This window comes from Capra hircus, chromosome 19 (assembly GCF_001704415.2).
Source record: "Capra hircus breed San Clemente chromosome 19, ASM170441v1, whole genome shotgun sequence".
In the NCBI taxonomy this organism is placed as follows: domain Eukaryota; kingdom Metazoa; phylum Chordata; class Mammalia; order Artiodactyla; family Bovidae; genus Capra; species Capra hircus.
In genome coordinates, this window is record NC_030826.1 from 13,501,059 (window position 1) to 13,526,915 (window position 25,857).

The 25,857-nt window shown below is 40.8% G+C and overlaps 1 protein-coding gene across 17 annotated transcripts in view; it reads right to left on the reverse strand.

Moving 5' to 3' along the window:
* Positions 1–24,479, reverse strand: part of SYNRG (synergin gamma) — an 87,793-nt gene extending 63,314 nt beyond the window's left edge. For 5 of the 17 annotated variants that reach the window (XM_018064195.1, XM_018064197.1, XM_018064194.1 and 2 more), the window contains exons 1-3: positions 24,349–24,477; positions 16,885–16,925; positions 13,198–13,319 (exon numbers count right to left, since the gene is read on the reverse strand). In XM_018064195.1, coding sequence (XP_017919684.1) covers positions 13,198–13,319; positions 16,885–16,925; positions 24,349–24,425 — 240 coding nt within the window. In that variant the 5' untranslated portion in view covers positions 24,426–24,477. Of the gene's footprint in view, positions 1–13,197; positions 13,320–16,884; positions 16,926–21,529; positions 21,631–24,348 lie in introns of those variants that run through there. The other 12 variants (XM_018064189.1, XM_018064188.1, XM_018064181.1 and 9 more) reach the window with 7 other exon arrangements.

Here is a 25,857-nt window from a genome sequence, read left to right on the forward strand (position 1 = left end):
CACATTTTGAAACCAGGTTATTAGGTGCATACAAACTAATATCTTTCTGATGAATTTAATCTCTTATCAAATGAAATGCCCTCTTTACCTCCAGGCTTTTAAGGCTTTTTGCCTTAGAAGTATATTTTGTCTGATTTTCCTTTAATAGAAATCATGTTAGTATTTCCCTCAAATTAAAAAAAAAAAAAAGTATTTCTTTTGAACTTTTCCAAAATACCTTCTTATTCTGAACCTTTATTGAGACCGTGGAAGACTGTTTCAAGGTTTAGAAGTAATACAATACGTGTAAAGTACCTGGAACACTGTTTAGCACATATGAGTAAATAAATAGCAGCTAATATAAAATAATTATCTGTAACATTAGAAGTAATACTGATGAAAGAATAGAATACTTTCAAAAACAGTAATGATTCCATTTTTTTCTGAAGCAAGATTCTTCAAATACAGAATTAAACAACTAGATAAGAAAGGACACAATAGTTGTGAAACAGATACCATTTTATTGTGTTCCTGCCAAACAGACACAGAACTAGTCATTTGTATACACAATTCTCACTATATGTAAGATCATCAGAATTAGAGATAATTCTGATAATGATTAATAAGATGACCTTAATAAGAACAAATATTTATGAAGTCTGTATTAAGTTCCAAGGACTTTTCTAAGTGCTTTTCATGTATCAATTAATTGAACCCTTATAATAAACCTCTGCAGTAGATCCTCCTATTATTATCAATTTACAGATGAGGAAACTGAAGTAGAAAATAGTGAAGTATCTCACTCATTACTGGCAATGACAGACCCAGGATTAGAACCAGGCAGCTTCTGCTTCCAAAATCCATTTTCTCCATCATTATGCTATGCTGCCTGTCCAGTTACCAACAACCACCACCAAACTCAGACTTAAAATTGTTTTAAATGTTTTTTTCTGTCTATTCATATGCTCAGACATATTACCTGTTCAATGAATACTAGCAACCTGGCAGGTTTATAAATAGTTCCCAGTACTTTACAACTGAAGTTACAAGTAATATTGCTTAATTACTAACACTCTATTCTAAATCCTGGATGGTGGTAGCCATGCAAATTTATTTTTAATCACAGTGAGGTTCTCTTGCTGCTAAAAATTAGTGCCATAGTCCTAGTATTATATTTCTCCTTCTCCCACTATAATGTAATCAGCTCCTTATTTTTTTCCAGTTTTATTGAGATAATTTGACATATGATAATATTGTATAAGTTTAAGGTAGGTAACATGCTTATTTGATACACTTGTTTATATATCGCAAAATGGTTACCATCATAGCATTAACTAACACTTCTGTCATGTCACATAATTACCATTTCTTTTTTGAGGTAAGGGATTAAATTTCTTTTTAAATTTTGACTTAGTTTACCCAAATCAAAACTTGTTCTTAGTTATGTTCAGTAACATAGAACACAGAAGAAATCACTCAAATCAAACAGGCTAAAAGACAAAATGAGATATCCCACAAAAATAATAAAGAATGAAAGAAGATGGTATTATCCACACTGCCTTTCTAGTTACACAATTCTGTCCTTCAAGAAGATTCAAACTTTCTAAATGGCATTGTGTGTTTCTCCTACTCCTTAAAAGTAACTTTATACATGTCATACAGCCTAATTTTATGCTTTCTTTTGAAATCTAGATAAACTGAAAGGTTAAGAGATACCAATCCTTATCTATACAGTGAATGAATAACACAGCAAAAAAAAAAAAAAAAACCAACCCACTCAGAAATCTGAGATATGTTCAATAAACCACTAAAAGACTAAAACATAAATAAGTTAACCCCCAAGTTGAAAGATACCCAAGACTACTGAAAACCTGAACAAGTGGAGAGATGCGACAGAAGACTAAATGAGTGAAAATGTCAATTTTGATCCAAATCCTGACAGGTTTTACATGGAGTTTGATCAACTGATCTCAAAATTCATACTGAAGGGGATGTGGCCATGAATAGCCATAATTCTTTAAAAGAACAACAGAGGCTCCACTCCATCAGATAAAGGCTCATCTTGGGTTAGAACATTTAAGACAGTAAGACATTTACTGATGCAGGTATAGACACATATAGCAATGAGACAAATGAAAGAGCTTAAAAACTAAAGAAAGCATATGAAGAAATTAGGCATTACAGGAGTAATCTTAGATTTCAACAGGTACAGAATGGGCTACCGAAAAATGATTTGGGGGACAACCGTGTATTCAAATAAAAAATAAAATTAGGCCCTTCAGCATCACACTGATACCCAAAGAACAATTCCAGGTAGGTTAAAGACCTATATATAAAAAATTTAATTTTTTAATAAGAAAATACAGGAGAATATCAGTACTACCTCTGGGTTTGATTATGTCATAGATGAGACACAAAAAGCTCAAACCATAAAAGAAATGATTTATCCATCAGACTTAACTTCTACAAAACATGACACCATTGACAAAGTTAATAAATAAGCCAAAGTCTGGAAGGACATACTGACGGCACAAATAACCACAAAGGTTAGAATCCAGAATACAGAACAAACACTTATACAGAGTGAAGTAAGCCAGAAAGAAAAGCAGCAATACAGTACACTAATGCATATATATGGAATTTAGAAAGATGGTAACGATGACCCTGTATGCGAGACAGCAAAAGAGACGTAGATGTATACAACAGTCTTTTGGACTCTGTGGGAGGAGAGGGTGGGATGATTTGAGAGAACAGCATTGAAACATGTGTATTATCATATGTGAAACAGATCGCCAGTCCAGGTTCGATGCATGAGACAGGGTGCTCAGGGCTGGTGCACTGGGACGACCCTGAGGGATGGGATGGGGAGGGAGGGGGGTTCAGGACGGGGAACACATGTACACCCGTGGCTGATTCATGCCAATGTATGGCAAAAAAACACTACAATATTATAAAGTAATTATCCTCCAATTAAAATAAAATTTAAAAAATCAATAAACTCAAAACAGACAGCAAAAAATTGGGGGTAACTTAAATGTCCATCAACAGAAGAATATATATATTTTTTCATGCAACATAATACTACATAGCAGGGGTGTGTGTGTACTCAGTCATGTCTGACTCTTTGGGACCCCACAGACTGTAGCTCGCCAGCTCCTCTGGAATTTTCCAGGCAAGAATACTGGAGTTGGTTGCCATTTCCTTCTTAGTTGATGGATCCCTCTTCCAACCTAGGGCTCAAACCCATGTCTCTTTTGTATTTCCTGCACTGGCAGGTAGATTCTTTACCACTGTGCCACCTGGGAAGCCCCAGCAGCTATATGAACAATTTAAAAAAAAAAAAACCTTTAATAATACAGTTATAATTTTCTTCCTCTATTTCCCCAGAGATTATCACTGTCATAAATTCACTTTTGTTTCCTTTCATTTCCATATGTTTATATAATTCATGAATGTCATAACCTCTAGGTTTTAAAATTTTACGTGTGTTTCCTTCTGTATTTGACTTTTTTCACTTAACAATGGTTTTCTCCAAAGATTTATCCCAGTTATGGAAGATGCTGATGAAAAATACAAAACGGTGTTGGAAGAAATTAGTCATAAATAAATAGAAACATAATCCATCATGGATTGGAAGACTTAATATTGTTAAAATGTTAATGTTACCCAAAGCAATCGACAAAAGAAATCCCTGTAAAAATCCCAATGAGATTTTTGCAGCAATAAAAAATCCATCCTAAAATTCATATAGAATCTCAAGGGACCCCTAATAGCCAAACAATCTTGAAAAAGAACAACAAAACTGGAGGACTCAAGCTTCCAGATTTCAAAACCTACCACCAAACTACAGTTATCAAAACAGTAATAGTACTGCCATAAAGTGGGCTTCCATTTTGGCTCAGCTGGTAACGAATCCGCCTGCAATGCAGGAGACCTGGGTTCGATCCCTGGGATGGGAAAACCCCCTGGAGAAGGGAACAGCTACCCACTCCAGTATTCTGGCCTGGAAAATTCCATGGTCTGTATAATTCATGGGCTTGCGAAGAGTCGGACACGACTGAGCGACCTGCACTTCACTTTCACTGGCATAAAGTACGGCATATAGACCAGTGGAAAAGAACAGAAAGCCAGAAATAAACTCTTGTACATACGGGTCAAATGATTTTTGATGAAGGTGCTAAGACCATTCTCTGGGTAAACGACAGTCTTTTTCAACAAATGGTGGTCATCAACAGAACTGGGCCCTTAGCCAACACCATATACAAAAATTAACTCCAAATGGATCAAGAACCAAAATGTAAGAGCTAGAACAATAAAGCTCTTAGTAAAAAACATAGAACAGAAACTTAATAACACTGGATTTTGCAATGATTTCTTGAATATGACATCAGGCACAGTTAACAAAATAATGAATAGACAACCTGGACTTCAAGAAAGTTTTTAAAATGTGTATATTAAGAGACACAACCCACAGAGTAAAAAGACAACCCACAGAGTAAGAAGGCAACCCACAGAATGGGAGTTAATATTTGCAAATCACATATATGATAAGGAATTCATGTCCAAAATGAATAGGAAACTCCTAAAACTCAACAACAAAAAACTCAATTCAAAAATGGGCAAAGAACTTGAACAGACATTTCTCCAAAGATATTCAAATGGCCAATAAGACCATGAAAAGATACTCAACATCACTAATCATGAGAAATGCAAATCAAAACCATGAGATTTCACTTCACACTCATTACTATGGCTCCTATCAAAAAACACAGAATGTCAAAACATGGGATATGCAGCTCAAAAGGCTGAATCCTAATGTGGACTATGAACTGCAGTTCATCGAAATGCATCAGTACTGGCTCACTAATGTCACTGACTCTAACAAATGTGCCACACTAACACAGGATGCTGAGGAGACTGCATACTGGAGGAGGGAAGGCTGTGTAATGGAGAGTCCTGTGCTTTCCAGTCAAGTTTTTATAAAACTACAACTCCTCTAAAAAACACAGTCAAGTAATTAAAAACAACAACAACAAACAAGTGTTGCAAGGATGTGGAAAAACTGAAACTTTTTTGTATTGTTGGTGGGAATAAAATGGTACAGCTTCTGTGGAAAATAGTATGGAGGTTCCTCAAAAAATCAAAATAGAACTACCATATGACTCAGCAATTCCATTTCTGAGTATACACCCAAAAGAATTGAGAACAGAGTCTAGAAGAGATACTGGTACATCCATATTCATAGCAACTTCATTCACAATAGCTAAAACACAGAAGCAACCCAAGTGTCCACAGACCAACAAAAGGATAAGTAAAAGGTGGTATGTGCACACAGTGGACGTTAGTCTTAAAAAGGAAGCAAATTCTGCAATGTTACAACACAGATAAACCTTGAGCATTATGCCGGTGAAAATAAACCAGTCACAAAAAGACAAAGACTCTATGCCTCTATTTACATGAGGTACTTGCTGCTGCTAAGTCACTTTAGTCGTGTCCGACTCTGTGCGACCCCATAGACGGTAGCCCACCAGGCTCCCCCGTCCCTGGGATTCTCCAGGCAAGAACGCTGGAGTGGGTTGCCATTTCCTTCTCCAATGCATGAAAGCGAAAAGTGAAAGGGAAGTCGCTCAGTCGTGTCCGACTCTTAGCAACCCCATGGACTGCAGCCCACCAGGCTCCTCCGTCCATGGGATTTTCCAGGCAAGAGTAGAGTAGTCAAAATCACAAAGACTTAAAGTATAAGGGTGGATGCATGGGGTTGGAGGGAGGGAAGAATGGGGAGTTATCATACAATAAGTATAGTTTTATATTTACAAAATGAAGAGAGTTATAAGCATGGATGGTGGTAATGGCTGCATAACAATGTGAATATATTTAATACCACTAAACTGTACACTTAAAAATAGTTAACATGGTAAACTTTATGTGTATTTTACTGTAACAATGTTGGAGAAAACATGGGAGGAATCATATTACACAGCTATCATAATCACAACTAGCAGACACACGCCTCAGTGGACTGGAACAGAGAACCTAGAAAAACACCCAGATAAACATGCCTAAGTGCTATGATCAACTATGCTGCCACTCTGATCTCGAACTTCCAGCCTCTAGAACTGGGAAAAATAAATTTCTGTTGTTTATAAGCTATCCAATCTCTCATATTTTGTTACAGTAGCCTGAACAGACTAAAAAACAAGACAAAAACTGACAGAAAATATCTGCAAACCACACATCCAACAAAGGGCTAGTATGCAGAATAAACACAGAGACCTCTTCACGCTCAACAGTTGATGGCTTATGGTGAACGATGTCAGAATTTGTGGTCTCTGAAGGAGAAAATTTCACTCTGGGACCCAAAAGACACAGTCTGGGTCACTCAAGAGTTTTGTGTAACAAAGTTTTATTATAGTGAAAGGATCGGGTGAACCTCCACCAAAAGGCACTGAAAGCAGGTAGCAGAGCGCCTGCCTCGCCAGCTGCAACCGTGCATTATGCACTCTTCAGCATGCTGCTGAGAACAGACAAAAACAACCCTTCACGGCTGTGCAAATTCCATTAGACCCTTTCCCAAGGCATACATCCTGGAGACCACTTCAGTACAAGATTGGCCAGAAGGAACCTGTTCCAGGCAAGATGTTTCTGGGCAACATACATTGTTGCTGAGAAATAGGCTCCCAGGCAAGATTTGTTACAATTTTAATTATTAACCATAGAGTCTAAGAAAAGCATTTCCATCAGTAAGACATTGTGCCTTGTGATCATTAGCTCCTAAAGAAAGGCCAGTTCTTGGGCAAGATACATCTTTGCACAAGGCTTAAGGAAAGCAAGAGGGAGAAAGTTCGCCTCCTCCTTAAAGGGCCCAGGCCTGCCTAAGCTTTAACTCTTACAGTAAAATAAAAACAACAACAAAAAAATCCAACAAGAAAATGGACAGAAGACAGGAACAGACACTTCTTCGAAGAGAATATAAGGACAGAAAGTAAGCACATGCAAATATGTCTAGCATCACTAAAGAAAAACCAATATGGAGGCTACACTCTGAATATATTCCTAGACCACAGGCTCATAGTCACATAACCAAATTGTAACACTGTTCTGATCTCCCTGAAATGCTGCCTGACCTTAAACAAAACCTAAGCTTTCTTCATGTCAATGTCACCTCACAATATTCTAGCTAATAAGCTACAAAAAAGTAAGCTGAGCAATGAAAAGGAAAGTAAATTTCTAGAAACCAATCACAGTAGAAAACAATGAATTCATTCATGTTTATAATGAACTGCTGGAATTATTTGTGGTTTCAGGTCTCCCTGTTCAGGAATAATTTGTTTCTTGCCCAATAAAATATCCATATCAAGTAAAGCTCCCTGAATTTTCTTTTCTGACATTAGTCACAAGGGAAATGCAAATTAAAATCATGAGATATCACAACACACCTATCAAATGGCTAAAACAGAAAATAACACCAAATGCTAGGAAGGATGCAGAGAAACTGGATCACTCCTATATTGCCTGTAAGAATGTAAACGGGTATAACCACTCTAGAAAATAGTTTAACAATTTCTTCAAAAACTAAACTTCCAAATACCATGCCATCCAGTATTCCTGGGCATTAATCCCAGAGAAATGAAGCCTTATGTTCAAAAATCTCTATCACAGCTAAAAAGTAAAAACAGTCCAGATGTCCTTCAGTGGGTAAATGGTTAAGCAGACAATAGTATATCCAATAATGGAATATCACTCAATAATAAAAATGAAGGGAAATATTGATGCATGCAACAACTTGGATGAATTTAAAAATTATGCAGAGCAAAAAAAGCTAATCTCATAAAAGGTTAGTGATTCAATTTAGGTAATGCTGAAATCATACACCTATAGAAATGGGGGACATTAGTGATTGACAAGGGTTAGGAACAGTTGATGCCTTTGAACTGTGGCATTGGAGAAGACTCTTGAGAGTCCCTTGGACTGCAAGGAGATCCAACCAGTCCATTCTGAGGAGATCAGCCCTGGGATTTCTTTGGAGGGACTGATGCTGAAGCTGAAACTCCAGTACTTTGGCCACCTCACGTGAAGAGTTGACTCATTGGAAAAGACTCTGATGCTGGGAGGGATTGGGGGCAGGAGGAGAAGGGGACGACCGAGGATGAGATGGCTGGATGGCATCACTGACTTGATGGACGTGAGTCTGAGTGAACTCCGGGAGTTGGTGATGGACAGGGAGGCCTGGCGTGCTGCGATTCATGGGGTCGCAGAGAGTAGGACACGACTGAGTGACTGAACTGAACTGAAGTGGCAGGGACGTGAATTTGGTTACAAAATGGCAACATGAGGAGATCCCTGGGGTGGTAGGAATGTTCTGTATTTTGACTATATCAATGCCAACATCCAGCTGTGATATTATACTATCATTCTCCAAGTAGTTACCACTGGCGGACTCTTTGTATTATTTCTTATATACACACGTACCTACTTTACCTCAAAATTAAAAGTTTAACTAAAAATGGTTTACTAGCTCACACATTGTTCATCATATATTTCATTCTTACCTGTATACCTGAAATATTTTGAATATTAACCTCAAAACATATTCAAAATCTTGTTAAGTGTGTTCTTTTAATGAGTTCTGGGGAGTAGAGGGCTATGAGACAACCAAAACTAATTTTCATCTTTGACTTTTATCTGTGTATCCTTCAAAGATTTAAGGGATGACTAAAGAATAAGAGGTATTCTTCACACACGTCTGTGGTTGGTTAAGGCTATCAAGTTTGGAGGAAAAACGTAAGATTTCTGTACATTTCTCCTTTAAGAATAGTGAACAGATTCCAAGTAGCATATAATACCTGCCAGCAAGACCAAAGGTTAAGGAGAAAGATTTTGGATTCTTTACCATTTTTAAAAATTTATTTATTTAGGCTGCACTGGGTCTTCATTGCTGCCTGTGGGCTTTCTCTAGTTGCGGCAAGCAGGGTCTACTCTTTTTTGCGGGATCTTCCTGAGCAGGGATCAAACCCATGTTCCTTGTATTGGCAGGTGGATTCTTAACCACTGGACCACCAGGGAATTCTCTTTACTTTAAGACCATTTAGGAGCTCCTGAAACTGAGGGAAATTATTTCGGTGGTATCAAACCTAGTAGTTCACTTATTTACTGTTGCTCTGTACATTAGAGATCCTTACTGTCTTTTGGTCGTTTCAAACTAACACATTTTTCAGATAATTACATAAGTCAGAAGGGGCTTCCCAGGTGGTGCACTGGTGAAGAACCCACCTCCCAATGCAGGAGACGCATGTTCAATACCTGGGTTGAGAAGATCTCCTGGAGAAGGAAATGGTAACCTATTCCAGTATTCTTGCCTGGAAAAATTCCATGGACAGAGAAGACTGAGGGCCACAGTCATGAGGTCACAATGAGCACACACATGCGCAAGTCAGAAAACAGTATTTAGTGTGAAATTTATTTTAAAATTGTATCATTTGTTAAGATTTCAGCAGGAAGCTTCAGTTCAGTTCAGTTGCTCAGTCGTGTCTGAGTCTTTGTGACCCCATGAATCACAGCATACTAGGCCTCCCTGTCCATCACCAACTCCCGGAGTTCACTCAAACTAATGTCCATTGAGTCGGTGATGCCATCCAGCCATCTCATCCCCTGTCGCCCCCTTCGCCTCCTGCCCCCAATCCCTCCCAGCATCAGACTCTCTTCCAATGAGTCAATTCTTGGCATGAGGTGGCCAAAGTATTGGAGTTTCAGCTCTAGCATCAGTTCTTCCAATGAACACCCAGGACTGATTTCCTTTAGAATCAAGGAAGGAAAGGACTGGTTGGATCTCCTTGCAGTCTAAGGACTCTCAAGAGCCTTCTCCAACACCATAGTTCAAAAGCATCAATTCTTTGGCACTCAGCTTTCTTCACAGTTCAACTCTCACATCCATACATGACCACTGGAAAAACCATAGCCTTGACCAGACGGACCTTTATTGGCAAAGTAATGTCTCTGCTTTTGAACATGCTGTCTAGGTTGGTCATAACTTTCCTTCCAAGGAGTAAGCGTCTTTTAATTTCATGGCTGCAGTCACCATCTGCAGTGATTCTGGAGCCCCCCCCCAAATAGTCTGACACCGTTGACACTGTTTCCCCATCTATTTCCCATGCAGTGATGGGACCAAATGCCATGATCTTAGTTTTCTGAATGTTGAGCTTTAAGCCAACTTTATCACTCTCCTCTTTCACTTTCATCAAGAGGCCCTTTAGTTCCTCCTCACTTTCTGCCATAAGGGTGGTGTCATCTGCATATCTGAGGTTATTGATATTTCTCCCGGCAATCTTGATTCCAGCTTGTGCTTCTTCCAGTCCAGCGTTTCTCATGACGTACTCTGCATATAAGCTAAATAAGCAGGGTGACAATATACAGCCTTGACGTACTCCTTTTCCTATTTGGAACCAGTCTATTGTTCCATGTCCAGTTCTAACTGTTGCTTCCTGACCTGCCTCCTGTTTCTTAAGAGGCAGGTCAGGTGGTCTGGTATTCCCATCTCTTTCAGAATTTTCCACAGTTTATTATGATCCACACAGTCAAAGACTTTGGTGTAGTCAATAAAGCAGAAATAGATGTTTTTCTGGAGTTCTCTTGCTTTTTCAATGATCCAGAGGATGTTGGCAATTTGATCTCTGGTTCCTCTGCTTTTTCTAAAACAAGCTTGAACATGTGGAAGTTCACAGTTCACGTATTGCTGAAGCAGGAAGCTTACTAAATCTTAATTAGAAACACACAGTATTCTTTGGTGGACTGTTTACAATGACTTGCTGCCTTTACTACAAGAAGCTGGCACATCCCTCTGTGGTGTGCATTCCTCCTGGTAGACTCCCCATTGATGTTTGTTTGGGCCACGTTACCTTTGTAAGCATAAGTGATTGATAACTCCTACCTTTGATAGAAAGCTTTAAAAGACATCACAAGGTTTGGTCATCTCTTTTCATTTATGCTAGGAGTTGGGATATCCTAGGTAAAGGTCTCAGGATAAAGAACACGGAGCTGAGTCAGAGCCAACTCATCCAAGAACATGTATCTCAAATGAGAAATCTGTTTCTGTAAGTCACTGAGACTTAAGGGATTTTTGTTTCTGCAGCATAACCTAGTGAAAGCTGAGTAACCTGAACTTAAACCCTACAAAAGCTTAATTTATTCCCATTTTCTTCCTAGTGGAGATGAATAAAGAATGATTTGGGGATTTCCCCAGGTGGTCCAGAGGTTAAGAATCACCTGCCAGTGCAGAGGACACAGATTCAGTCCCTGGTCCAAGAAGATTCCACATGCCATGGGGCAACCAAGCCCCTGTGCCCCCACTACTGAGCACATGTGCCGTAGAGCCCGTGCTCTGGAATGAGAGAAGCCAGTGCAGCGAGAAGCCCACGCGCCACAACCAGAGCACAGCCCCCACCAGACGCAGCCGGAGAGAGCCCGCGTGCAGCAACGAAAACCCGACACAGCCGAGACTTTAAAAGGGAAATAAAATTTAAAAAAGACAGTGATTTGGAAGTTTTCCTAAATCTTTACAGACAACATAGGAACTTTATTTGCTTAAATGACTTCAATGCGACAACGGTTAAACTTAAATGCTGATTAACTCAACATTATTTATAAGTTATATACACGTGCTCTTGTACTAATATAAATATAAAACATGCAGAAATAGAAAATCTTAAATAATTAGGTAAAAAATGAAATCTATGGCACTTAAAATATTAGTAATACAAAATTCTTTTGCTCTGGTTTATTTGTGAATGATTTTTTCCCCCTTTTTTCCTTCTCCTTCTCCCTTTAAAAAAAATAAGATAACACTTTTTGAATTCCACCAAAGATTTGACTCCTGGATTCAGTTTACTTGGTTTAAATGGATACCATGGCTGAAGAAGATAGTTTACAAAGATATGGAAATCTAAATGGATACGGATAAAGCCCATTTCTTAGGCTGCACTTATTAAATCATGATGTTATCAGTTTCACTCACCAATTCTAAATCAAAACAAAACAGAATTATTTGCTTTAATCTACACTATCTGGAATCATGACCAGTTGTACAGGGACACATGTTCAGCATGACAGCAGGAAAATTCTCTTTAATTCCATTGCAACTCTCAGATTTCCATTTATGTCTCATTTTAAGTGTTTTCACCCAACCCCTCGCTTTTTTTTAAATTGAAAACTTACAGAAAACTTGAATGAACACTATAAAATTAACATTTTGCTTTGTTTCTATACATCTATACTTTTTTTTTGGTTGAGCCACTTACAGGTAAATTGTAGACATAATTTCTTTTTTAAAAAAACAAAGAGAAAGTAAATATGAGGTTTATCAACTCCAATGAGTAATAGTATCTAGCTAGTATTCGGTAATACTAGTTTTGATTCACCATATTTATTTTTTGGTTATCCTTTGTTACAACGAATGAGGTTTTCTATTTACTTAATAATAAAAGACTCCTTTAAGAATTTTTTAAAAACATAGCCAATTAAAAATGTTAATAAAATAATACATGGCAAAAAAAAGCCCGCTCCTGTAATAAGACAGTGGAGTAGAAGGATGTGTGCTCATCCTCTGCAAGAGCACCAACAACACAAATACCTGCTGAACAGCCATTGACAGGAGGATGTTGTAACCCACCGAAAAAAGAATAGCCCATGGCCAAGCACAAAGGAAAAGCCGCAAGTAGGAGGGGCGCAACCACATTAAAATCAAATCCCATACTTGCCAGGTAGGCGACCCACAAACTGGAGAACAATAATACCAAAGAAGGCATTGCACTGTTGCAAAGCTTCTAGGCCCCACATCAGACTTTCCAACCTGAGGATCCAGCAAAGGGACAGGGAACCCCCAAGGAATCTGACTCTGGACAGTGGGATTTGATTACAGAACTTCCATAGGACTCGGCAAAACAGAGACTCTTGGAGGGCACAAACAAAACCTTGTGTGCACCAGGACCCAGGGGAAAGGAACAGTGAGCCCACAAGACTGAGCCAGACCTGTCTGTGAGTGTTTGAGGATCTCCCCGTGGAGGCGTGGGTTGGGGCAGTGGCGCATATTCACTGTATTTCAAAGGAAGCCACCTAAGATGCAGACCACACTTATTTCTAAATACAACATTAAGCTCCGAGTACATAGCTTGGTAAGGAGAAAATTAACAATAACTTTGTGAACACTGGCTAAGAAGAGGCAAGTACCTGCATAGCAATAGGTCCCTGGGACATCTGAGAACTGTAATTCATCCCTATCATGCCTGGCATGTTAGGCTGCATGACAGAGACCATAGGAAATCCTTGCTGCTGCATCGGCATCAGACCTGCTGAAAAACAAAGACATCGTTAAGGTCGATGTGTTTCACAGCTTACTTTCTTAAAACTCTAAGTACCTAAAAGACTGGTTTCTTGGGAAGTGGCAGAGTAGAGAGGTAAAGGCATAGGCTCTGGTGTGAGACAGACTTGCTTTAAATTCCAGGTCCATCATTTACTTAGCTTTGTGATCTTGGGCAAGCTAAGAAAACTTCATCTGTAAAATGAAGATAATAATACTTGCACAGAATTTTTGTGCATACTTAAAAAATACACAATATGATTTATCTGGCCTTTAAGACGACCCCCAGGGGTCTCTGTCTCTTGGCATTCATGGCCTTGTCCTTCCCCCCAACACTGAATAGGGTTGACCAGTATAAGCAATGGGACACTGTGGAAATGAGGCTTGTCCTCAGTAACTGTGCAGCTTCATCCTTGTTCTCTGGGATCAGCTGTTGGGAAAGCCACTGCCACATCATGAGAATACTCAAGCAGTCCTATGGAGAATGGAGAATCCATGTGGCAAGAACTGAAACCTACTGCCAAAAGGCAGCACAAATGTGCCATCTATGTGAATGAGCCATCTCAGAAACAGATCTTCCAGCCCCATCAAACCTTTAGATGACTACAGTCCTAGCTGACATTTTTATTGCAATCTCCTTGGTCCTGGACCAAAACCACCCAGTGAGGTTACTCCAAGATACCTGACTCACAGACACAGTGTGGTTTACTATTTTAACAGTAAACTGTTTAAGTTTTGGGGTAATTTTCTATGCAGCAGCAAATAGCTAGTAGTTAAGAGTTAATACTAATTAAGCTACTTTTAAAACAAAAGTAGGTTAAGAGCATGAACTTCTGAAGCCAACTAAAAATATTGCTTGCTAGGTTTGGGACCTTGGGCAAACTTGCTTAACTTCTTCCTGTACCTCGGTTTCACATTCACAAGACTGTTTAATACCTAATATGCTTAAAGAAATGGTACTTCTCTTCTCTTTCCTTACATGGTTAATATAACACCACAAAACAGCCATCGGCATGCGAAGTATATAATGGATGAAAGTATGATTTATAGTATGGTACCTACCAAACTTTTCCAAAGTAGTCCCAAGAGGAGAATGAAAACTACATTTCTCCAGGGATTTAATAAATGCTAAATGTCTACTACATTTTAGGCACAGTTCTAAATACTTGGCATGCAACAGAGAATAAAACAAAATCCCTACATAGCCTGAAGACAAATTTCATCCTAACTTTACACTGTACCACAGATCACATCCATGCTAGTTCTAGTATAAGAGTTAAAAGAATCAAATTTTAATTAAAAAAAATTAAAAGTCTGGTAAAGCGAACAGTTGACTCATTGGAAAAGACCCTGATGCTGGGAGGGATCGGGGGCAGGAAGAGAAGGGGATGACAGAGGATGAGATGGCTGGATGGCATCACCAGCTCAGTGCACATGAGTCTGGGTGAACTCTGGGAGTTGGTGATGGACAGGGAGGCCTGGCGTGCGCGATTCATGGGGTCGCAAAGAGTTGGACATGACTGAGTGATGGAACTGAACTGAAAGTCTACCATGTTTATCTAGTGGGTTTTGTGTACCTTCAAGGTATTTACAGAGTTTAATATCAGAAGCATGGATATTACATTTGAGGTAACACTGATCAGTGGCAAGTTATTCATTTATATTAATCATTTATTCAAATATTTGAACCCCTACTCCACGTCGGGCACCATTCTAGGTATACAGCGTTGGACAAAGCCAGGTCTTTCCTCTCATGGAACTTACACTGTAACTGGAGTAGATAATAAAAAAAATAAGTGGACATCAGGTGAGGGTAAGGGGTAAGAGAGTCAGGGAGAGAAGTGGCTGCCATTTCATAGTCAGAAGAGGTTTCACCAAAAGGATGGCATTTAAGCAAAGACTTGAAAGACTAAGGGAGTGAGCCATGCGGGCACCAGGGAGGAGCATTCTAGACATAGGAATGCCAAATGCGAACGCCTTGAGGCATCATGCACAATGAGAATGCAGAGCCTGGACATAGCACAGGAGGATGTTATCCCTCTGATGCCTTTGGACCTACAGTTTTATTTATTTTCATAATTTTATTTAAGTCCTGAACAGGTAACTCAAAGATATGGCATGGCATTTAAAGGCACGGAAGTACACACAGTTGAAAAACAAGTCTTGTTTCTCTCCTGTCTCCCATTCACCTTGGTGGCCACTCTTCTTGTCAGTTCCTTGTACAGGCTTTCAGAAATAACTCATGCATAATTTCAAGCCTTCAAAAGATCAAAAGGTCCACTCTAATACACTCCATTAAAAAAAAAAAAAAAAACCCTCGGAAACAGCTGCAAATTCCAGAAGAAAAAAATATCAGGCAACCTTTTGGGCTCTATCCTTGTCCTGTTCCTTTGCTTCATATGTAGGTTTTTACTTGAAAGTTTATAAAAATGCAAAGTGAGGAGCCACAAAAATAAACACAAAATGCTGTGATGTCTTCCTGAACAACAACAGACCTCCACCCACTTGATCCAAATCTAGGACACATCTAATTACAGAGAGCTTAAATAATGAATAAGCGTGAGCAAGAATGCAACTGACCCTTGGAAAAATTTACCTGAAACTCGGCCTCCATCACTGATTATGAGTGGAGACACTGACCACCTGCTACTGAGCCGCTCTTTATCATTTATCTCTACTGGTGACCTAGGAGTCTGTTTCTGTAGCAGGCCTACCATAACTGGTCAACGCTGGCTTTGTGAGAAGGGCCAGTTTTCAGAGAGGCTTGGACTGTGCAGAGGAAGTGGGTACGCAGGAGTGGGAGAAGTGAGAAGATAGACAAGCATATTCTTCTGTCAATGTTCTGTCCCAGGGGTACAGAGACATGAGCTATTATACCCCTTCACTACTGTTTCCTTGAAGACAAAGCTAGAATAGATATTGGTGGGCCCTTGTCTGAAACTGAGAGAGAAGGAATATACCTAGCAGAGAAATTGCTAGAAATAAAAGAGACTTAAAATAGTTTAAACAGAAGCAGAATATGTGATAACTTATGTACATGATTATAGTAAAATCAAATTCATATACAGAAGACAAAGGCTAAAACAACTAAAGAGGTTCATTTATTCATTCCATAAGCAGCTACAGAGACATGATTATTTTCTGTCAGCATGCTGGGTGCTGGAGACACTCATGAGTACAAGGCAGACACAGCCCTTGCCCCGCAGAGCTAACAATCTAGAGGGCAGGCGAAAGCTGGCATTCAGAGAACTTCAGTTCATTTCATTTTTGTCACTTGTTTCTTTAATACTCCTGTCTTAAAAGTCTCCTTCACCTCTGAGGTTAAATAACCACCTGTTGATTTGATATTTAAATAAGTTTGGGAGAAATGAGGAATAATTTTTCTTATTCCCCATTACCCATTTTTTTTAGAAATTTTAGGAGTAAGCTATCAGGTTCAAGACAGCAAGAAAATTTTACTCTATTTGGAAGCAACACAACTTTTTTTACTCATTTAATCCCCAAGTTCAGAAACAAATAGTGAAAAATGAAAGCCAACAACATAAATTTTCACATACCTTGAGGGGGTCTTAATCCACTGGCAACTGGAAACACGAAGCTGAAAACGCAACAAAGACACATCAGGCCTGGGACTGCCCTGGTGGCCCAGCGGCTGAGGATCTGCCTGGCAACGCAGGGGATGTGGGTTTGATCCCTGGCTGCAGAACTGAGACCCCACACGCCTTGGGGCAACTAAGTCTGCCTGTCCCAGCTACTGAACCCGCATGTCACAACCGAGACCCGATGCAGCCAAATAAATAATATTTTTTTTAAATATATGAGGATCTTCCTAGTGCAAAGATTTCAGATAAAACATATTTTACATAAGTAAAACTGTGGCCAGGGCCCTGGTATCTGTTCCACATTACAAAAAAATTTAGAATTATCCACCATCAAAACAGTTTGAGCATCCACAGTTTGCAGGTTAGCCAAGGGGGAAAATTTTGAACCAGAAGAGATAAGACTTTGAAACTGATCCTGGTTCTGTCGCTGTGTGACTCCCCTGGATTCCGATCTCTCCATCCATAAAATGAGAGGGCTGGATTAGATTCAATTCAGTGAACACTTATTGGGTGCCTATTACACGAAAGGCCTGAATGAGCTCAGGCTTGCTGAAGACACAGATGCAGGCAAATAACTTTTAACATAGGATAGACTGTACTAGGGCCTGTGAGAGGGCCAGAATACTAACAGAAATGAGAAGAAAACAGACTAATTTGATCAGTTAAATCTTGGGAAGGTTTCTGGAGGTAACTCTCAAGCTGTATCTTAAAAGAAAGGCACACTACACAGCAATAGTTTGAACAGAAGTTCAAAGGCCAAAGCTGCAGCATGTTCAGAAAAATGATTTAAGGCTGAATACAAGACACAGGATTGGAAAAGTAAGCAGACTGAAGAAGGCCTTTAAAATGTTTGATTTTGAATAGTTCATAAAGTCAGATTTTTAAGAATTGTGGTGAAATATACATAATATAAAACTTTACCATTTTAACCATTTTTAAGTGTACAGTTCAGTGGCATTACAATATTGTACAACCTCCACCAAGATCCATTTCCACAGCTTTTTCACCAACACAAACAGAAACTCTGTAGTCATTAAACAGTAACCCCCATTACTTTCTCCCCCCTCCACCCCTGGTAACCGCTATTCTACTTTTTGGTTTGATGAATTTGTCTATTCTAGCCACCTTCGATGGAATCATACAATACTGGTCCTTTCGTATCTGGCTTGTTTCACTTAGCATAACATTTTCAAGGTTCATCAAGCTGTAGCATGTGTCAGAATTTCATTCCCTTTTATGGCTGAATAATATTCCATTGTTTGTACTTACCACATTTCGCTTATCCAACTCATCTGTTGACGGACAGCTGAGTTGGCTGTTGTGAATAATGCTGTTATGAACACTGATGTACAAGTATTTCTTGGGAGTCCCTCTTTCAGTTCTTTTGGGTCTCTACCTAGGAGTGGAGTTGCTGGGCCACATAGTAATTCTCTGGTAACTTTTTGAAAAACTGCCTGTTTTCCACAGCAGCTGTGTCATTTTGCATTCCCAATGGACCAGGTGGAGGGTCCACATCCTCCATCAACACTTATTTTCTGGATTTTTGTTTGTTTATAATGATAGTTATCCTAATGAGCGTGAAGGACCTCACTGTGATTTGGATGTACATTTCCCTGATGTCAGAGGTTTTCAGCAGAGAAATGATCAGAAACGTGCTGTATGTTTCTCTGGTAATGGGGTATGCAGAGAAGACTTGAAGTAACAAGAAACAGCTAAGGAAACTATTAAAGTAATCTTAATAAGAAAAGGGCCATAACCAGAGTAGTGGGAACGAAAAAGAGGTGAATGAAAGTTATTTAAAAGGAAGAATCAACAGGACTTAGCAACTACCTGGATGGAGAACAGTATTGAAAAAGCTGAAAGAACTGAAGATGCCTCTGAAATTTGGGGCCTGAGTGACAGGAACCCAATGTTAGCAGGTGTGGGGAGTAAGGTGCTAGGACGGTGTCCATGAGGAGCGTTCTACCAGGTAATCGGAGAAGTAACACCAGATCAAGAGAAGGGTCTGCATCAACCTAGCTAGGCTCTTTTTTTATTTTCTGGCCACACTTTGTGGCATGTGGGATCTTAGTTCTCTGACTAGGGATCAAATCCGTGCCCCCTGAAGTGGAAGTACAGAGTCTTAAGCACTGGACCACCAGTGATTAAGTAGGAAGTCCCCTAGGATCTTTTAAATACAGGTAAAAAGAGAAAAAAAAATTAAGGTCTGGTTGTGGATGAAGGAGTCAAAGGGATGTGTATACATAGTGAGAAGACAACAAAAGGCAACCGTGGAGAATTCTTAGTGAAAACTGTGTAGGGAATGGTCACTGACAACCAAGGAAATTGATTATAACTGAAAGTTATAATTGGGGTAGGACCACATTTAAGGAAGGAGTTACCAGTGTCTCATGCTATAGAGAAGTTGATAACAATGGGGGTTAATAAATAAAGATTGCTGTTTTAAAAAATGATGATCTTTGAGTGAACAGTTTCATCACAGGAAACAGGAGCTGCAGAGATAAAGATTTAGGATACAAAAGATATAATTAGAAACTGAGAAACAAGGTTTTTGAGAGGATAGGATTAACACAGCAAAAGGACGAAGGACTTCTTTCTCTGAGACCAGAGGGAAAGAAAATGGGACAAATACAGAGGAAGGAAAAATCTGAGTCCTTAAATCTGGAAGATAAGAATCTGAAGGGGATTTCTGAGAGTCTTATAGGCACATAGTGAGATCCAGAATAGTATGCCAAATTTAGGTGTCTTTGCATTTTTTTTTTTGCACAACACCCCCCTTGACCCAGGAAAAGGGCTAAAACCCAAACTGCAGAGTCTTCTAACTTTAAAATACTTTGATCAAGAACTTTTTGGTAAGGTGGTTTACAAATTTCTAGTTGGATAGCTATCTGGTTACATGTCATTTACAGCCTTGTAGAGGATCTGAAACACTCACAAATTCTGCTGACAAGTGGGCCTGCACCCAAAGAGAGGCCTGAACAGTGAACAGCTTTTCTGAACAGCACACAACATTTATTAGCTAAGCAACGTGTTAACTGGATAACATGTTTAAACTGCAAGTTGAAATTTGGTAGGACTCAGTTTTTTTTTAAGTTAATCATACACTAAGATTTACAAACTGAGGAGCAATGCATTTAAGTATTCAACATGTTGAGACTTCAAAATCCATTTTAAAGATTATAGACCTATAAAGGTTACTTTGAAAACATACACAAAAACTAAATTAAGGATATTAATAGATAAAGAAGATGTAGTACATAATTACAATGGAATATCACTCGGCAATAAAAGGGAACAGAATTGGGTCATTTGTAGAGACCCGAATGGACCTAGAGACTGTCACACAGAGTAAATTAAGTCAGAAAGAGAAACACAAATATCGTATATTAATGCATATATGTGGAATCTAGAAAAACAATACACATGATCTTATCTGCAAAACAGAAATAGAGACACAGGCATAGAGAACAAAGGTATGAACCCCAAGGGAGGGAAGGGGAGCGGTGGGAGGAATTGAGAGAGGGATGACATATACACACTATTGATTCTATACACTATATACATACTATTTAACTATGAGAACCTACTGTATAGTTCAGGGAACCCTGTTCAGTGCTCTGTGGTGACCCAAATAGGAAAGAAATCCAAGAAAGAGGGGACATATGTATATGTATAGCTGATTCACTTTGCTGTACAGTAGAAACTGACATAAACCTGTAAAGCAACATTTTAACAAAAATTAACAAAAATAAGAGTATTACTGACAAACATGACTTACTCCAATAATTATACAACAACCCAAACTACCTACTGACCTATTTACCACTCATAAGACTCTCTGAAATGTTTAGACCACCAACAGCCACCATACTTAAAGACCGGTAAGATACTGATAAAGACAGCAAAAGCTTGGCCAAAAACTGGGCAGCAAGATGACAAGCACTTTGATTTCAAAGGTGAAACCACTACGCATTACTTACGTCCTAGTCTGAGAGCAGCACTGTGAGCTCTATTCGTCACATGCCCATCTCATTCATCCTCCACTTTCTGCTACCTTCGTGACTAACCCACATCAGCCTTCACTTCTCTCCGAAGCCTGGACTTAACAAGACTTCCCAGTGGATCTCCCCACCGGCAGCCTCTGTGGCTTCTAATGCAGTTCATGTAGCACAGGTGAGGCGCATCTCCCTAAAGGACCATTTGATAAGGCTGCACGTGTGCGTGCTAAATCGCTTCAGTCATGTCTGACTCTGTAAGACCCCATGGACTGTAGCCTGCCAGGCTCCTCTGTCCATGGGATTCTCCAGGCAAGAATACTGGAGTGGGTTGCATGCCCTCCTCCAGGGGGTTTTCCCAACCCAGGGGTGGAACCCAGTCTCTTACATTTCCTGAGCTGCCAGGCGGGTTCTTTACCACTAGCGCCACCTGGGAAACCCTTGATAAGGCTGCTCCTGGGATTAAAACAATGTAGTGATTCCTCCTTAAATCAAATTTCCTTAGTTTATATTCAAGGCCCGTTCCAGTTGTACCAGAATTTTTTCAGTTTTCTCTCACCACTCTTCTCTCCCACTCAGTGCCACAGTCCATCCATCCAGCCTACCTGCTGTCCCCTACTGTTCACTAGGCCTTCCCATCTCCATGACAATTTCTTGACCCTTTCCTCTTCCTCAAAATGAAAGAAAAAGGAAGAAAGTGAAGTCGCTCAGTCGTGTCCGACTCTTTGCGATCCCGTGGACTGTAGCCCACCCAGGCTCCTCCGTCCATGGGATTCTCCAGGCAAGAATACTGGAGTGGGTTGCCATTTCCTTCACCAGGGGATCTTCCGGATCCAGGGATCGAACCCAGGTCTCCCGCATTGCAGGCAGAAAGCATTGCTGCTGCTGCTGCTAAGTCGCTTCAGTCGTGTCCAACTCTGTGAGACCCCATAGATGGCAGCCCATCAGGCTCCACTATCCCTGGGATTCTCCAGGCAAGAACACTGGAGCGGGTTGCCATTTCCTTCTCCAGTGCATGAAAGTGAAAAGTCAGAGTGAAGTCGCTCAGTCGTGTCCGACTCTTAGCGACCACATGGACTGCAGCCCACCAGGCTCCTCCATCCATGGGATTTTCCAGGCAAGAGTACTGGAGTGGGGTGCCATTGCCTTCTCCGAGAAAGCATTGCAGGCTTTATTTAACCTCTGAGCCACCGGGGCAGACCCCTCCTCAAAATGAGGCGCAGCTGAAACAGCTCTTCTTTGCCTCCAATGATGCTTGAATCCACAAATACTTATAGGACGTTTCCTGTGTGTGCAACGTGCTACAGCTGTGGAAGATAAAAAGGCGAGGCGGCCCCTAAGGAGCTTATAAAAGCAGGAAATGGGCAAGCTTACAAATGATACTGTCCCAGAAGGATGCAGACTAACCAAGATTTTTCAACTGTTTTTTCCCCTAGTATACTTGACTTAAAAAATGCTTTTTTACTTCTCATCTCTTGGGTAGATTTTGCCCTTTACACAACTCTACAATTTATTCCAAGTAGCCCAGTCAGGATACCAGTCAAAAGTAGGCTAACGTTAGTAAAGTTGGAAAATGCCAGTGCTTTTTGCTTAGCCTCTTAGCAAACAGACAAGTACCTAAGAAATATAGTAAATTATAGTTAATGGATTTCCTCTATTAAAAGCTGAAAGAGACCGCCTGGTTCTTTTTCTTTTTCCCTAAAATATACTTAGGTTGCAGCCATAACGTTAGCTTCTTCAGCCCTCACCACTGGTCTCTAAAAACTGTACACTTTTAAAATTAACCACAGTTTCTCAGCCTCGGAAAATCTCCAATACAGGGAATACTTACCAGACAATTTTCAATATAAAATTTGAGTTATTCTCTCACATATCCTCTAGTTTAATAATGCAACATTGCTACAACCAAATTTTAAATAGAAAACAAAAATTTTTAAGTTCTAATTTCTATCACAATTCAGGCCATATTTAGGGGAAAAAAAATTGTGCTCATGTTAAACTACTACAAACTAAAGGAAATGATTTACTCAACTTTCTACACTGAAAATGCCTTCATCTTTTTTGAAAAACAAAAACAAACCCCAAATGAAAAACACCCCCCAAAAAAACCCCCAAAACAACAACCAAAAAAACCTAAACTTGTGTCTAGAATGCTGAATTCTTTTAAGTTTATATTTCCCCAGAACTTGGTGCCATGATTCATCATATACTTGATCAAATTAATGCCACTCACAAACATTTTAAAAATGGTCCTGATGATCAGAAGAGACTGACATATTTGTCTTCTCCAGTCAGTAATGACTTATGCTAAAAAAAAAAAACCAAATATGCTGAAAAACTAATGCAACAGTGAAACTCTGAAAACAAAAGGGAAAAAAGCAGTCTTAAAGCTAAAGGTGTAGAGAAAATGAAAGATGGAGTCGCACACAGGTGGTTTATTTAACAGCAACTGCTTCTTTTTTTCTGACATATATATATTACAAGCACCTTCAAGAGGTGATGACTTTAAAGGCTTCACACTGCGGTATTCATGACTCCAAAATTAAAACCCTGCATATCAAAAAACTAACATTTGGTTTTCCAAAAATAATTTGGGATGCTTAAGATAAAGAACTAAATTTATCTCCAAACGTGTATGAACCTCGGGTTGGCTAGCAAAACAAAGTCAGACTAGGTCATTAACAGAAATGGGATGTAAACTTCACAGAATCAAGCATTTCCTCAAACGGTAAACTTGCCAGGTTGCACTCATTCATTTCTTTTACCGTTCTGGATATGAGAAGCATTGGCGATTAGCAGTTGAAATATGACAGAGAAAGCAAATTTGTTTAAGGATTAAGTAAAAGTCTGGAAGCTTTGTCCTGATAACTGCCTACGTGCTGCTCAACAGTGAACTGGTGTTTATTGAGGAGACAGGTGTTAAGAATTACTTCTACAAGAGCTCTTTAGCAAATGCAAAGGTCTTCAGGTTTTCCTGTTTCTGGTATGTTAAGGAAGTAAAAGGACAAGTCGGTGAAAGCCGAACAGTGTGTGAAGAGACACACACACATATATCTTGGAAACACCTGTCCAGCTCTCTGAAAAGATCTTTCGGAGCCCCTGGTGAAGCCCTGGGAAAGGGAAGGCTCTGGCAGCTTCAGATCCAGCCGGGCTAGAAGCGAGGCGTCGGGGTCCCTTCTTGACCCACCCGGCCGGCTGCCAGCCGCACCAAAGGGACCCTCGCCTCCTCCCCGTCTCCTCCCCGCTCGGCCGCAAAGCACCCGGCGCCCAGCCTCCATCCGCCCCTTCGGCCTAGGTTACCGGAGGACGACCCTTCTCCCGCAGCCCTAGTTTCCAGGGAACAGGGGTCGGCGCCGGCGAAAACCGCCATAACCGCAGACCACCCGTCGACGGGGCGCGTCCTGGCCCAGCTCCTCACACCCACCTGCCTCCCCCGGCGGCCCCCGCGCCGGCTCCCGCGGCCCCGCCGCCGCCAGCTCCACTTCCCGGCCGCAGCGCCATCTTGCTCCGGGCCCGCCGCTGCCACCTTCCCAGCAGCTGTCAACTCCCGACAGCCACTTCCGGGGCGAACTCCAGGCCCCACCTTGCCGCGGCCTGGGGCGACGGGGCGGGGCCGCGGGCCCACGTGACCCTCAGCGCCCGGGGGAGGGGCCGCGCCACCTCGTCACGTGACCCGGCCGCCGAAGAGGGGACTCTGGGTGCATTTCTGGTTCGGGGAGGCTGGCGGGGCGGTCTGGTCCCAGTTCTAAGGGAGCTGATTCGTCTTTGGGAAGGCTTTGTGGAGGGCACAGCTGGCCGAGCTGCAGGGAGTCGTCGTCGTTCCTGCGTTTGAAAAATCATCATCTTGGTTAATGGAAAGAATAGAGTCCAGTTTGAAAAACTGGATGGTGGGTACACGCGTGTTCTTTTATTGCGACTTTTTACACAAAGGATAGATGGAGCCTGAATGCTCCTTTCATAGCTTCACAACGTCCATTAGTGATGAGCTCTACTTTTCCCCTGGAACTTGGAAGATTTTTTTGGGCACCTGTCCTAAAAGCTGAAGATGTTTCAGTTCAGTTCAGTTCAATTCAGTCGCTCAGTCCTGTCCGACTCTCTGCGACCCCATGAATTGCAGCACGCCTGACCTCCCTGGATGGAGGAGCCTAGTAGGCTGCAGTCCATGGGGTCGCTAAGAGTCGGACACGACTGAGTGACTTCACTTTCACTTTTCACTTTCATGCATTGGAGAAGGAAATGGCAAACCACTCCAGTGTTCTTGCCTGCAGAATCCCAGGGGAGGGGGAGCCTGGTGGGCTGCCGTTTCTGGGGTTGCACAGAGTTGGAAGCGACTTAGCAGCAGCAGGCTGTCCTGTCCATCACCAGCTCCCGGAGTTCACTCAAACTCACCTCCATCGAGTCGGTGATGCCATCCAGCCATCTCACCCTCTGTCGTCCCCTTCCCTCCTGCCCCCAATCCCTCCCAGCATCAGTCTTTTCCACTGAGTCAACTCCTCGCATGAGGTGGCCAAAGTACTGGAGTTTCAGCTTCAGCATCAGTCCTTCCAAAGAACACCCAGGACTGATCTCCTTTAGAATGGACTGGTTGGATCTCCTTGCAGTCCAAGGGACTCTCAAGAGTTTTCTCCAACACCACAGTTCAAAAGCATCAATTCTTCGGCACTCAGCTTTCTTCACAGTCCAACTCTCACATCCATATATGACTACTGGAAAAACCATAGCCTTGGTTAGACGGACTTTTGTTGGCAAAGTAATGTCTCTGCTTTTGAATATGCTGTCTAGGTTGGTCATAACTTTCCTTCCAAGGAGTAAGAGTCTTTTTAATTTCATGGCTGCAATCACCAGAAGCTGTTTAGTCACCTGGTAATCCGCATTTTTCTTTTACTTACGATCAGGGCCCAAACAGTGGTGCATGGGAAGGTTTATTGCACCT